Source organism: Natator depressus, chromosome 2 (assembly GCF_965152275.1).
Source record: "Natator depressus isolate rNatDep1 chromosome 2, rNatDep2.hap1, whole genome shotgun sequence".
In the NCBI taxonomy this organism is placed as follows: Eukaryota; Metazoa; Chordata; order Testudines; family Cheloniidae; genus Natator; species Natator depressus.
Genome location: NC_134235.1, coordinates 244,027,276 through 244,042,969, shown reverse-complemented (window position 1 = coordinate 244,042,969; position 15,694 = coordinate 244,027,276). Strand labels below are relative to the sequence as shown.

General features: G+C 45.7%; 1 protein-coding gene across 3 annotated transcripts in view; it reads right to left on the bottom strand.

Moving 5' to 3' along the window:
* PTPRN2 (protein tyrosine phosphatase receptor type N2) overlaps positions 1-15,694 on the bottom strand; it is a 1,019,026-nt gene that overhangs the window by 112,749 nt on the left and 890,583 nt on the right. For 2 of the 3 annotated variants that reach the window (XM_074946267.1, XM_074946269.1), the window contains one exon: positions 3,824-4,039. The exons of the other annotated variant lie outside the window; for it this stretch is intronic. In XM_074946267.1, the coding sequence (XP_074802368.1) occupies positions 3,824-4,039 (216 nt within the window). The remainder of the gene's footprint in view (positions 1-3,823; positions 4,040-15,694) is intronic. 3 annotated transcript variants of the gene reach the window in all.

The window sequence follows — 15,694 nt, the reverse complement described above, 5'->3', positions numbered from 1 at the left end:
AAGTATAAAAGGTACACAAAAACAGACAGTCTGTGTCTATGCATAAATTGTGTTTTATGTACATATAGCATTTGACAAGATATACTACTACAATTAAATTTGAAAAACTGCTTGACCACAGCCTTGCAAAGCCAGGTTGCATCTTTTCTTTGCAAATGGACAAATTGAGTCTGAATAGCACATTTATCCTTCCAAGTGTTTGAACGTTCCTATTATAATACTTAAAAAAAAAGTGACTGGCAGAACAGCTACAGTTAAAGACGAGCTGTTTTCATTATATAACCTTCTAAAAATCAAGAATTATAACTCAGACATTTCAAATTTGTTTTGGGCTACTAATTGACAGGTTCTTGGAAGGCCAATTTCCCCCCTAAATTTTAAATGGTTTGGAACTTTTTATTTATAGGTAGTTCACACACACTGCATATATAAGAATTATTCCTGCTAGGAAAAATAACTAACCGATTCTTCATAGCCAAGCTACGTTTCATAACATTCATTCTGCCTCAGCGCCCTACGCTGCAGGCTACGTGCACAGCATGGCTATTACACAGACTTTGTGTAGTAAGATTTGCATTGTAACTGTCACAGATCTGATACAATATCAACAGACTGGATTGAATCCAAGCTCCCGCTACTAGTGTCTTAGAAGGATAACAGTGAATATGTTTTTCCATTGGCAATACAGTTTGTCTATTTTCTCCCCATCTGGTATCACAACATACAGACTACAAGGAGACCCCAAGTGTTGAAAGAACCCTCCTATGTTCACACGTAAAAATAAAGAATAAGAAGGCAGGAAAATCTTGAATGAATTAAGTTAAATCCATAATGTTTTTGTTAAGACTAGAAAAAGTAGGTCAGTCGTGTTTATATGAAAATAAGACCCAACTAAAATTTTGACAAGTATTTCAATAGAGTTCTTCCTACTTAAGACTTGACCATTGTTTTTACCAATTGATTTTCTCTCTGCACTCAATAGCACAAAAATTAAATCTGATGCCATTTAAGCTGCAGACATAGTACATTATCCATCTGTAAATGCCTTAAACTTCAGCAGACATGTATTCTGGGTCTGTACAGCCAATATTAGATTATGTCACATATTTATTAACACATTTGAATAATAAAGTAAGCGGATAGCTAGGAAACAGTTTTAAATTGATAACGTAAGAAGAGTTTATATCTGAGTTTCTTGTGTCCAATTTTCAAAGCAACTTTCTGGGACTCTTTTCCTCCCCAAATATTAGTATGGCCTGCACAGTTGCCTTTAGGAGTGCCAGAGAAGATCCGGCAAAAAGGCAACTTAAGGTTTTTCCTGATATTTGTTTTGATGATGCAATGCAAAATTTCCATCCCTCAAATATTACAGATATGTCTTAGAATTAGCGGGATTCCATGCAAAATTATATTTACTCTTAAAGGACAGGGGCTCAATCTTGCTCCCATTTAAATCACTGGGACTTTGTCACAATTTTATTGGAAGACGGATTAGGCGCTACAAATACACCTTGCTAAATCACTGCTGGTTGAAAGTAGCACTAGAATCACCAAAACTGTCTGAATATTTCATTTGGCTCCAGTTCTGGGGCTGCTCCTGCTGCCACTGAACTCAGCAGCAAAACTGCCACTGACTTCATTGAGAGAAAGACCAGGCTTTTAGGAATCTCTGCATCTAGAGCCAAACCATTTTCCCTTCTTACCCCCTTCTCATGACAGTAGTTCCACCAGAAACCAGTGGGACTACTTAGGAGAATGAGGTTAGCAGGATAAGTCAATGGCAAAGGATATCAATTTGATCTCAATACTGAAAAATTGAACATATTGTTAGCATTTTCATATTTTGTTTCACAAAGCAGATCCTTAGATCTTATTTGTAGCAAGTTTTTTTTAATATAAAAATCTGGCAAGAAGAAATGAAGCGCACATTTCATTTAGTGTCTGGATTACAGATTCTTATTAAACAAACCAGAGCTCATTATAAAATCGATATCAACTTAACCACCATGCCCCCAAGAGAAATGGCAAAAAAGGTCACTCCAAGAAATTCAAACAATTTTCCTGCTGGAAGGGCACGATTTTAATTACAGATACTATTAATTAGAACTGTTACTGGGAAGACTGTCCTGTTAATTATCACAAATTCAGTTTCAAGTGAGATTTTATAACCTGGAGGGCTTTTAAAAATACTAAGAATTATTTTACTCATGTTTAAGTGAAGAAAAAGATTGCTTAACTATTCTGAAGTCAATAGCAGATTTCCTATTTTAAACCCCTCTGCGCCTCCAAAACAAACCCCACACCTTACATTGACACGGTCTTCTTAACCACAGGCAACAAAACTAGTTTAGCTAGATATCACTTTAGATAAGCTATTACCAGCAGGAGAGTGGGGGGAGGTATTTTTTCATGCTTTGTGTGTATAAAAAGATCTTCTACACTTTCCACAGTATGCATCCGATGAAGTGAGCTGTAGCTCACGAAAGCTTATGCTCAAATAAATTGGTTAGTCTCTAAGGTGCCACAAGTACTCCTTTTCTTTATACTTTGTCTTGGAGGACATGGCCTCACTTCACTGATAAGCGCTAACTCACAGGCTCTCTCTCCCCCCTTGATAAACCCAGACTTTGTGGTGAAGTTTTAAGGTTTTTCTTTCAGAATTAGATATCTTCCCTTTGCTTAGAACTAAAGGTGAAGCCATTCCATTGAAATGCTAATAGCTATGTGTATGTTTGAATTCACTAGTTCTTTGTTGAAGAATTCTCTGGACTGCTTAGCACCTCTCTGTATAGGAGAAAATCATCTTTAACATGATTACTGAAAGACTTCAGAACTTTTGAGTGAATTTATCCCTTTTAAGACTTTTAGTCTCAAACTTCCAGCTCTTGCAATTTACCATAATATAGAAAGAGCACTGTTTAATCTTCAGTAGAACAGGGAAGTAAAAATAAATGTAAGTAGCTTTAATTCAAAAGCACCACTAAGTAGAATGTATTTCATTTTTTCAAGTGCAGAGAATTAATAGTAAAGCAATAATATCTACATAAAATAGCATTCCAAATGTTTTGGGGCACCAGACGTGTAGTTGCAGGCAGTAATACCTACATTTTCAGACAGATAACTAACCAGGAAATAAACACTGATTATCCTAAAGAACCCTCACAACTAGGCAGTTGTCTCTTAGCCAAACGCTTCAGAACCTGCACGCTCAATATTCCCATTGGCTTCTGATTTATTGCAGAAGATTCGCCTGAACCATCCCTGTGTTACTTGGCCCACATCTGCTTCCATTATGCTCATAGAAACAGTCCTGGGTTTACCTCCCCATCTATCAGCATTATATTTCACTTTATCTGAATAACAGCAGAAGGTGGCAACGGATCGGGTCAAAGGCTCGTTTCATATCAGACCCTGAAGAAGTCGATGATTCAAAGAGAGAGACATCTTCCGATAACTAAGGGCGCAAGCCATTCCTCAGAGCCGGCGAAGAGTTCGGCTGTGAGCTGTGGCGGGGGCCGGCAGAGTATGGATATTGGTGTGGTTTTTCGGAGAGTTCCACTGGCAACTATATTATGGTTCTAATTAGACGCACGTGTCCAGCAACTGCAAGACCTGGGAAGATTAACAGCCCGCGGTGACAAGCAGGTAGCAGGGCATCTGCGGGGACGTGACTAGGGTGGCTCCGAGCCGGCGTTGTAAAAAACAAAACCACCCCCTCCACTCGGAATAACGGACCTCTCCCCCTTGGGGCTGATAAATAAGGTGTTTAAGTGTCTGGGGGGAGAAATAAAAAGCAAGGGCTGGAGGCACCGCCCGGCCTTACCTGGTAAGCAGCGGTGGCATCTGAGCTGGTGTCGGTGCCCAGAGCGGACAGCTTCTCTTTCAGCCTGTGGTGCGACTGATGGCGGAGGCAGTAGAGGACCCCAGAAGCAACGAGGACCCCAATAATGCAGGCGATGGAGAGAAGGGTGAGGATGATGAATTTGGTGGAGTCTTCGTCTTCCGCGGCGCGGTGAGGGAGAAGCTTCAGTTTGCTTTTCTGTTGGAGAGAAAGAAGCAGCGACTCAGCGTTTGCTCTAGAAACCTCAGAGGCGCGGAACTTCCCACTGGAGGGAGGGAAAAAACACTTTTAGCTCTGCGGGTTTACGGCGGCGCCGGGAAAAACCCCACAGGGGCAAAGTTTCACTCAAGCCCCAACCACGCCAGGATGGAGGGACCGGGCTCAGCAGAAACCAACGTGGCACGGGAAGATGGCAGCGTGATTTTTGGCGTGTTCATGTGAAGACCAAAAATAAAAAGGAGAGCGCGTCCCTGCCCCAGGTACCTTGTCTCATAACTCTGTACACATGTGCGTAGCTAATGGATTGAGACAACGTCGTCCGGTCCTACCACGGGATAGTCAGAAAAAATATTCCCAACAACAATCACTTCACGCCTGCAATAGTTGTCTGGATCGTAGACGGTTTCCTTTCTGGGTTGGGTTTGGGGTTTTTTTTAGTTAACCCGGGACAAGAAATCCCTCCGATTGAATGACCGGCCATCCTGAAAACCGTTCAGCTTGCTTTTCAAATAATAGTGCTCACAACCCGTTCTGAGTATCTCAAATCACCAATGGACATTTTAATTGTTATTTGGTATATGGGGTGGGGGCGTTATAATCAAAGATCCGTTTTTTTCTCTCGAGTGAAAAACAAAACTACAAACCAAAAAGTAGGCGCGTTAACTTCTGTCTTCTGTAGAAGAAAAAAAGTAACAAACAATTCCAAAGTCCTCCAGATTTTTTTTTTAAGCCATAGGAGAGAATCCTTCTGGGACATTTCACTTGTCTCCATGTGCTAAAAAGTTGTACAATAATTTCCCCTCATTAGCTTCATTATAAGCTATATTAGCAACAATTAAAAACGCAACATGAAAATGAAAAGACCAGGCAGGCAAATTGCAGCAAGACATTTGGCCAGCATTCCCCTTTTCACAATTACCAAGGAAATGAATTGAAAAGCACGCCCCTGCCTCAGTCCTGGTTGCTACAAGATGAGAACAATTAGCAAACTCCTTTCCACCACCTAATTTCGCGTGGTAACAAAATGGATTTTTCCCCATGAATGCCTAGCCGGCCTATTCATTATCTCTCCTCTATTAGTAATTTTCTGCTCCGTATGCAGATAGCCAGCTCTTAATTTCCTCCTGTCTTGCAGTGTACACAGTGGCTCTTATGTCAGGCCCGGTCCATTTTTATCTTGTAATCATAAAGGCCACCAAAGCAATTATCGCTGGTCTTGACTGTAAAAGCTTGTCATTAATTAGCCTCCTTGCCTTCACAGTGCCGCGGATTAGCTGGAGCTGGGGCTGAGTTAATGGAAATGCAGGTTCAATAAGACTCCCAGATTTTCTTGCCTGGCTGCGCTGAGCAGAGGAGGACTGTTAGGTCTGCAAGCCCCGGGGGGTGGGGGCAGGAGCAGGAGCGGGGATGAGCACACAACGGGTTTGCCGTGCGTGTGCGGCTGCAAAGCCCCCTCCTGCCGGCGCCCGAGCCAGCGGCGCTTTTACGGCGCGGCTGGGGCCGGCGTTCGCTGCCTCCTCTCCCGCCCGGCCACAGCTGCTTCCTTCCCGGGAGACTGCACACCCGCGCCGGAGCGCTCGCCCCGTTGCATGCCCCTCCTCCAGCCCCCAGCGGCCCGGAGCGCCGGCCGGCAGCAAGCCGAGCGCGCTAGCGCCTGGGCAGGGGCAGGCACGGGGCGTGGTACCGGGGGACCGGCTCGGTGCAGGGAGCCAGCGCCGCGCGCTGCTGCTCCTGCTCCTGCTCCTCCTCCAGCGCCTGATCGGCCGAGCGCGACACCGCCTTCTCCACAGCCCCCCAGCGCGGGGTACCTCCCCCCCGCCCCCTGAGCCGCAGCCAGCCCGGCTCCCCGCGGCAGCCTGCTCGCTGCACGGCCTGGCTGCGCCAGCCGGACTCCCCTTCCCTTCTCCTCACTCCCGCCCCAGCTGCCTCCCTGGCGGAGACAGCCTCTCCCCAGCCGCGCCTGGGCCACCTCTCCCTGCCCCAGTCCCCAGCTCAGCGGCAGACCCACCTCCCCCTTTATACGAGACGGGCCCGGATTTTCAAAGGGGGCTCGCGGAGAAGAGCAAGCCCCCGTTGGTGGCAAGGGAGGGCAGCTCCAGCCAGGCCGAGGGAACTCCCCGCCTCCCTGATGCCCGCTGCGGGCCCTGGAAGTTAAAGGCTTTTCCGCTCCGCCCGTAGCCTGTCAGGGAGAGGACTCGTCCCCCTCTGGGCAGAGGTCGGGCTCTGCAGCTACACGGGACATTGCGGGGAACGACAGCGCCCCGCGTGCCCCCCGTTCCTGCGCTAGAGGCCCGCGGTTTGCCGCGCCACAGTGTTTCGCCTCCCATCGCCGAGCGAGGGGTTTTTCCAGGCTGCCCAGCCCGGCCATCAGCAAGGCTTGGGGCTCGGTTCAACGGAGTGCAACAGCCCCTGCCTCCCCTGGCAGCGCCCAGGGCCAGCCCCGGGCCTGGCCAACGCCCCAGACGTGTGTTCTCCAGCAAGGGGCCACCTGCCGACTCTTGACTCTTCCCCCCAAGAGAAACTCTGGCCAGCAAATGCCTCGGTCTTAAACAGCGGCGCGAGGAGCGTGCCCCACACAGCACAGCATCCAGAGACAACGGCACGGCCAGGTCCGCTCTCTTCCCAGGGCGGAATTGATCCCTACAGCTTATTTCCCAGTGCTCTGTCCAATTAGTTTTAGAAGTCTCCACTGTGTGCAGACGCACAGATCAGCCTGACTACGTAGCCACTTAAAGGGACACCATCAACAAATCTAGTCGGTCAAAAAGGACTAGCATTAAAAGCAGTTTCAGACCCTGCCCTGGCCCCCCTGAACCCCCCCCGGTCAGTTTCTGGGGTCTCCCCTGTTGCTGTGTGAAAGACCCCCACAAACAACAGGGGAAAGGACAATACAGGAGAAAGGCGAAAATAACCAGGCGAAGTGCTGTCAAATGACTTCAGTAAACAAACTCAAAAGACGGACAGAAATATCTGTCCCTCTTCTGCCTACGTGAATGTGCAAACCAATGGCCACCTTTAAAAAACGTAGCCTTTTTTTGTTTGTAATCGTTAATTTTGAATATTGGAGTAACACATTTCTAGCCCTCTCTGTGGGTCTGCAGATTTAGTTTTCAAATACTCTGGTAATTTCCATTCAAATAAATCAGGGCTTCCAAAGGTAGCTTGAAATCAAAGGAAGAGTACACTACGCGCCAAGGCATATATTTCAAATATGTACGGAGATTTCTCCGCTAGCCCGACTGTAGCATGAAAAAGGCACAAGGGCCACGTATCCTTCTAAAGAATCAAACTGATGAATATTTCAAAGTGGATGATGAAAACCTCCTCGGTATCAGTCAGGACGGATCCAATTACATGGCACCGGCCCATCTGAGATATTCTGCAATTAAAGGGGTCAAATCAAAATCACGAGAACCTCGATGCTTTCAGAAACCTGGCCACACTGATCATTTCCAAGAGGGAGTCTTGCTTAAAAATGAAGGCGTCGCTGTTGTCCATTTACTTGGATTTGGGGGTGGGATGGAAGCTTCCATTACTCTGTCATAATTTCTATCTACTTAAATTCCTTAAGCGTTCCCCTCTCGGGCGGTTCCTTAAAGGGGAAAGTCATTGAGCCAAATCTTGCTCGCCTTTCCCACACGAGTAATGCCTTGATTTCAGTGGGGCTACTTTCCTAGGGCGAGAGCGAGATTTGGTCCAGAGCTGCTGATTTCTCCCCAGTCACCTGAATGCCAATGTTTCTCCTGTCGGTATGTAGCAGTTCCGGCTGGCATTACTTTAACCCCCAGAGACCTGGGCTTTGCTCTCCCTCCTGCGCTCGCGAATAAGAGCTACAACACGGGAGAGCAGAGATGCAGACACCACTTTCGCTGAAATGTTCCCATCCAAACACCTGATGGTCACCAGGCTCTAAATGCCCGATCTCGCTCACACTGAAGTCACTTGCTGCTCTCCTACTGGGAGCAAGAGCGGCCCCCAGATTATCCGAAAAAAACCCAAAACCAAAAACGTATATAGCATTGAAAGTGAGAGCCCAGACTCCTCGATCCGGAGCGCGGGGTAGTACGGCGGGGGGGGGGGGCACTGCCTGGCTATGGGCTGTTCGTGAGGCAAGTGCTGTTAGACACCATCCTTTAGATACCCTTCACAATAAGGAGTAAGCGTTTCCACTACAACGCAGAGAATTGGAGGCGACATACGGTGTAGTAGAATTAGAAGGGTTACCAACTTTGAAGTTTAAAAGGCGCTAAAATGAAATGGCATATACAACGAAAGGAAAGAGTGATCTGGGTCGGGCCATCAGTTTCTAAACTAAACTAAGCTCCCCCTGGCAGTTATAGAAAACCAAGGGAGCTTTGTTTCCAAACTGACGGCAGGACAAGGCCCAATACTAGCCAGTTCTTGTCTTAAGAACACTTAACTGTCTGTTGATACGTTTGCTTTTCTAGCAGCATCGCTGTGCAAAGGACACCAATTCATATTTAGTGATTTCTTAAAAATATACAAATACATGATTTTTGATCACCAGGCAATGTGACTGGGTAAAATAAGTGCACGTTGGCTTTTTAGCTTTGTGAGTTTTCTGACTAAAGGTTCAGTTATAAATGATGATTCTGGATTTGACTCCATCTCATACCCTCCCACCAACCCAGTTCCCATCAGCCAAGAACTTGGAATTTTCCCCATTTGTCTAAACCCCTGGATTTCTCTCTGAGATTCTGCAACCAGGCCTCAGCCAGGAACAGAACCCAGGGTTACTCAGAGGCGTCCCGTCAGTCTTGACTTAAAATTGAAAGAAAAAATATTTATGAATTTGACATTTACAGTCGGATCTCTTTCAAAGCAGGACACCTCTCTCCCTCGGCCAGTTCACTTTACGATGGCGTATGTGCTGTGGGGGGTGAGGAGGAGGAGGGAAAACAATAGCTGTTGCATAACAAGAAAACCAAATAAATGCTCTTTTGTTCCAAGGTTTAACAAATCAACTGATTATAGAATTTAGCCATCATTAAATAAGACACACGTAACTATGGATTATCAAAAGAATCTATACAGCTGGAGTACACAGGATATTACTTCTGAAAGATTTTTCTCCTTGGAAAATATTGTAATATCACAGAAGCAGTGGTATATGAATAGCTGATGGTTTAGGAAGTTAGTTTAAATCGGAGCATTTTCGAGATTCATATCCACCGTACTCATGCTTTTAAATGGTCATGGTCCGTGCTTTAAATGCTATAAAAGCATGTATGTATTTTGTCTCAGAACAACATCAGTCCTACTATTTAGATTTCAGTCAAAAATATTTTAACTGCATCATTTGTATAGACTTTTCTAAGAGGGGAAAAAAGCGCTCAGGACCTGAACCTTTGTGGATTTTTTTTTGCTGGTAAACTCACTGGATCAGCCACTACATACTTTATATAAATTCAAAAATGTACAGGCATATTTAAAAGTCACACTGCTATAAAACACTAACATAATCAAAACCCAACATATTACTCTATTGTGTTATCTAAGGTTGCAGCCACGTAGTTATATGTATCTGTAAGTCTTCACATTTCAAACGCAGCGAATGTTTGTAAATATTTAATGTACAGTTTCATGTACATAAGTTCCTATGCCACGTTTGGAGTGTGGGGAAAACGCTCTGAAGCGATAGAGTATGGCTCATACGTGGTGATGTAAACCTTCCAGATATATCAACACCATTATTTATTTAGTTATTTATTTATTTATAGCTTCAGGATAGAAGGCCAGATTGTGAGGTCCTTACTTGAGCAAAACTCTCACTGAAGTTAATCGGATTTTTGTTCTAATTAAAGACGGCTGAATTTGGGCTAGGGTTTACCAATCTCAAAAGTTATTTCTAGGTTGAGATAAGACCTATTAGTCTGCCAATTATTCTGTTTTTTTCCGCTAGTTTGAAAGAAAAAAGTATTAATTAACATTCATTTTACAAAAAAATAACATACTATATATTTCCTGGAAAACTTTGAATTCTTTAGCTGGAGTCTTTAAATTTGAGCATTGCATCTCCCTTATATATTAAACAATTCATTTATGAGCATAAATAAAAATGAAAAGCAAACTACTTCGTCAGCAAGGGCATAAACTTTATAATATGATTTGTCTTAAAATATTACAAAGTTAAAAACTGAAGAGTGCTGTTTTAATTTGGAATTCACTACAGAATCTAATAAATGAGAGAAGTGAGGTGGAAATAATCACGTATTAATTCTCTGCATTACAAAATCTTTTCAGGAGCTATTATCAGAGCAAGAGGCATTGTGGTTTGGATTCAGGGTGGGAGAAATCCTTTGTGCAACTGAAAGCTATTGTTCCTCTGCACAGATGAAATTGTACTTGCAAATATGCCATTCAAGGGGGGGGGGAGGGGGCAAGGTGCTTGGGCAGAAGAAAAGAATTATCCAAGAAAATAATTGTTCTTAACAATAAACTTTCCTGAAATCAAATTTAGGTTCAGCGGTTTCAAAAAAGGATCTGTTGCTAACATTTTCGGGAACTGGCATTAAAATAAAACAGACCATTAGACATTTTTTTATGTATCAACTTCTTAATACTGGCAACCTCAATAATGAGGGAGAATGTCTGTTGGTGTAAAGAAATCTGAAACTCAGAACTGATTTTTAGTAAAATCTCCATCTAAGCTGGTTGGGTTACATACAGTTCCAGAAACATGTTAAGTTTTGCTAGGTAGAAAAAAACCAGAGATGAACAACTCTACAACAGGACAAACATGGCGACTCTAATAAAAAGATACTTGCAGGAAATTTTCACAAGATATTTGACTTCAGTAAAAACAAGACTCAACAACAACAAAAAGGATAACGATTCTCTTTCCTTTGGGGGGGGGGGGGCTCTTGCTTGTCCCATTTACACATGCACTCAGAAGCAGTTAAATTAGCGTAGCAGGGCCTGATGGTTTACATGTTCCATGCACACAGTGTTGTTTACTTTGGATACCTCCACTCAAAGCTCTATAATCGAACGTATTTGTTGGTGTTTTAAGGTACTATTCTTTAGTGTTGGCAAGAGATTTATAGATAAAGACTCAGCTCTCCTCTCATCCGACCCTCCCCCTACCACTCCTCTAAAAAGTCCTACTTGCTGCTAGGATATTGCTTTAACATCACTTTCAGCAGATGCCAGTTCATCACCTGAAACGAGGTCAACTGAACGCTTTGACTTGGGGGACTGAGATCGGATGGGAAGGTACTTTTTTCTTCTTTTAGGCTCTACATAGGAGTCGGAAAGATTAGACAAAATCGACAAGCACAAAAGGCAGATGGATTTCTGCGAACTCCAGCTTATTCAAATCACTGAGAAAGGTCACTGCAAAGAGCCACAGATCTATTCATTTGAAGGGGCACAATGATCCTTCCTCAACCTTCAACGCCACAAAGCACTGTGGAGTTTCTCTATACCTTTTAGTGGGATTAATATCCCGAACAATGACTGAATAAAATCAAGAATTCAGCGAGTTCAAAGATCCCTTGATCAATGGCAGATACTTTCCTCTCGTTTCTTAAAGGCAATACACAGAAGTGAAGTTTTGGTTAGATTTAAAAACACACACTGTAGTTTGTATTCTACTATGCAGTGTGACGCTATTTTAATGTAAAAGATGTCAAAATACCCAAAATAAGTTTGTAGCGAGGAAGGTACAGTGTTGAGAAAGGTGAAATTTGGAAAGCTTCAATATTTGCTTTAAGTGAGTGACACAAAAACTGCAACAGAGTTTAGGCGTTGTTGAAATAAGAAGCGACCAGGATGCTGGAAAGATAACCAGGAAATTGAACTGAATACATGATTGTATAGAATGTGTGTATACAAGATACACATGATTTGCACACTTTGTTTCAGAGATGCCAACGATGTAAATAACGAAGAGGAAGTGAAAGAAGTGGGAAACCATAAAGGAAAGAGGAATGGGTCCAAACTTTAGTTCCCATTTTGTAAGGACTCGACTAACTACGGAGCAAATGGGGAAAGACAGAAGCGCTGGGTGCAGTGACTTGTAAATTTAACTCCCCTCCTCGTGCTTTCCCCACAGAGTAGAACAGATAAATACAGGGATTTATGCAATATGTCCTAGGTAGGATTGTCAGAGCCAGAACCAAAAGGATGTTCAGCCATAGCTGAACTCAATACAATACGTTCAACAAGAACGTAAGAAGAAATCTCAGACTTTGCCAAAGCTGAATAATGCTGATTTTGAAGGCATATAATTTAGGAATTAAACAGAATGCCCCCTTTGAGCGCCAACACGAGATACTGTCTATGGATCCCACATAGTCAATATACAGGGCGCCGCTGGAATAATTTTACTGTGGAAATGGCCCATCCCACAAGGTATCAGGTAACCATATATAGTTTTAATGACGAAAATAAAAATGAAAAGCTACAGCAAAAAGATCTGAGCCCAACGAACATCCGATCCATTGCTGCACGATTTGCAACAACTTTTGGTTCTACTAGCTACAGATTGGAAACGCATTCCATTCATTTTCAGAAAGGTCTTTCCTCGGTTTTTGACACAAAGAGAGCGAGACACAAACTTGAAGCGGTTAATGTAAGGAGCAGGAATGGAAAGTAAGTGTCCTTCATCCAATAGGCTCTGAGAGAGCGGGGCTGGTGGTGGGGGAGGAAGGCAGCCAACAAATCGGAGTGGTCACCCTTCCAAACTCTCCAATTTAGCTGCCAACACGTTCAACCAGAAAATCCAAACGGAGAAGAGGAAAAGACCTCTTGACAAGAGAGGAAAAAAAGGATTTTAAACAACGAGCAAACAGAGTAGACGGCAAAGTAGCAGCAGCCACTCTTTTTTCTTTAACTTCCGAGCTCTTAAAATATCGCACAGAGACAACGCGCGGCAAAGGGAGGAAGTCCTGTGCCCTGCCGTGCTACAGTTACAGAAAGTGGCTTTCATCCTGGGGTAAAACCCCGCCGCGGCACTGCCCTTTGCCACGCTACCCCAGGGACGGGTTGTGTTGTAGCCGAGAGAGGAACTCAAACCGGGCTCTGGATGGGCGGCCGTCCCAAGCAGGCATGCATGCAGCTTGCAGCCCAGCTCCCCGCCTGTTTTCAGATCTGCAGCTAACGGCGTCTATCGGTTTGGATAAAAAGAGGTGTCTCCCCCACCAAGCCTCCCCTCCTGGTCCCCCCTCCACAAACACTAACCACCCACATAAACACACCGACCACCTCAGATTCAGCCCAACCCCGGGCAGCTTCCGCCCAGGGACAGCTCACACCGTCTTTTACCTGCTGCCATTGTGCGCCTAGTGCTGGACAAGGCTGCGGAGGGCTCCTGTCCTGGAGGGCTAACGCACGCCACCGGGGCGAGCAATCCTTCTTCTTTGCCAAACTTCTTCCTCTCCCCCCGCTCCCTTCTCACCAGACACAAAGGCTGGCGGAGAGCGGGGCTCGCCGCTGTGCCAGCGCGGCTCGGCTGCAGCCCGCCCAAGCCCCCATGCCCCCGGGTGCGGCAGGCGGCGGAGGAGGACGGGCGCTGTGGCTGTCCCCGCGGAGCTGTCCATCACCGCAGGGCGCTAGGCGTGTGCGAGAGATTCCGGAGCGCCCGGGCTCTGCCCCTCCTTATATTCGCCCGCTCGCAGCCCCTGTCGGCTGCAGCACATGGCCCATCCACCGGTTACTATAGCGATGCCTCCTCTCCACATGTTGCTGACAGCAATTGGCTAAGGAGGCCTGGGCCGTTAATAAACCCTTCGCCGGAGTGAGACTATGAATGGACATTGGCTTTGTCACTCATTTGTAAAGCTGCTTGGGGTTTCTGCTCCCCCCCCCCCGCAATATTTTTTGTGCCACTCTTGCAAGATGGAAGCGGAGGGGAGAACAATGAGGGAGCAACCAAAAAAAATAAATAAATTAACGCCAAGGAAAAACTAAAGATCATTTGCATGAAAATAACGCAAATAAATTTGCATCGTCTCGTCTTGCAAAGATTTTTCCCTAGGAACCCTCCCCCCAAATAAATAATAATTAATACTGTTGTTATTTAATAATTAATAAATAAACCACAACCACAAACAAAAAGAAATTCACTCAAACTTGGGTTCTATAAGGTCGTCCCCATATGATGCATCTAAATATTTTGCATTAAAAAGATACCTTTAGTAAACTGTAATACTTAAAAAAATCTTAGTTTATCATGAATTTTAAGCTTAGGCTTCTCGCCACATTAGGAAACTGTTTGGACAAATAACTCTAGGGCCAGTGTGTTTGTAGAACTCTTAGCTAATACAACATGAATTATTATATTATTTATAATAATAAAGGCACTTAATTATTCATGACCAGAGAGGAGAGCCCTCTTGTGCTAGGGGCTGTACAAACACGCAGTAAAAAGGCACTGTAGAAGGGACAAAGGAAATTGTTTAGAGAACTATTAACTTATTTGTTCACGCAGTACTCTGCCAACTTGGACAGTGACACTGGTTTTTGGGAGGTGTCCAAAAGCATAAAAAATGACACTCTCTCCAAATGTTACTGGCCTAACCCACACTCAAGTAGGCGTAGCAGGGAGACTCCTAGGTTAAACTGAACATCTGTTTGCAGAGTGCTGCTTGAAAGCCCCACAGCTGCAGCAAACAGGAGAAGAAAGCAAGCTCGGGGAAAAGGGGATCTTGTCAGATGCAGCTGACAAGTCTTTGGGAGGGCTCTTTAGTCTCTCCTGCTCTCCAAACCCGAAGGTCCCCTCCCGCCTCCCCTCTTCCATTGTTTCCCCTCTTGCTACGACAGCTGGAGATGGCAGGCCCAAGCAGGGCAAAGCGAGTCCTTCCCTAACGACCCCTCCTCTCCCCCTTTCAAGGGCCCCCAGCTGCAGAAGGAGGCAGCCGGGCCTCTTCCTTACAGCCCCTGTAGCTGCCTTCTCCTCCAGTACTGGAGCCAGCTGCAGAGAGGCCAAAGACCCGCCTGCTACACACAGTCCCGCTGAGAGGCTCCTTTCCCTGCGCCTCCCCAGCCAGAGGGAATCACATCCTGAGCTTTCCCCACTTCCTTCACCGTCACAAGTCTCCCCCCTGAGCAGTTCCAATGCAACCATGGCAGGATTTCCCCCACAACCCCCCGAGACCAGCTGTGCAGAGCAGATCGGGTCTCCGAAACCCAGATACACTTCGAGGGGGTGGGGTTCCATTAGGCTTATGGGGGGGGGCAGGGGGGGAGGAGGTCTCACACTGGGGCAGTCTGAAAGAGACTGTACGTGTCTCACTGAAACAGAGCAAACCCTTCCTCGCCCGAGAGAGGTTTTACATGACTCGGGACTAGGGAGCGACAGCGAGTGAGCTGCTCCCCCCGCCCCGGCTGCTCTGCGGAGCCGGTAGGAAACTCAGAAGCATGGATATCTGTTCATAACACCTAATCCCCCCCCCCGTCTGTTCACAGACACATTAATATCTATACACACCCCGCACCCAGCACTAGCTGCCGCCGGGCTCCCCGCGCCCCCCTCCCCACTCAGGTGCCGTGGAAACGCGAGTCGCTCCAGTTCTCTCCGTGGCACGTGGTGCCGAGGCGGCGGTGACGCCGCCAGCAGCGGGGGAAGGGAGGAAGCGGAGAACGTGAAGGCGATGATGCCGCGTGTCCTCG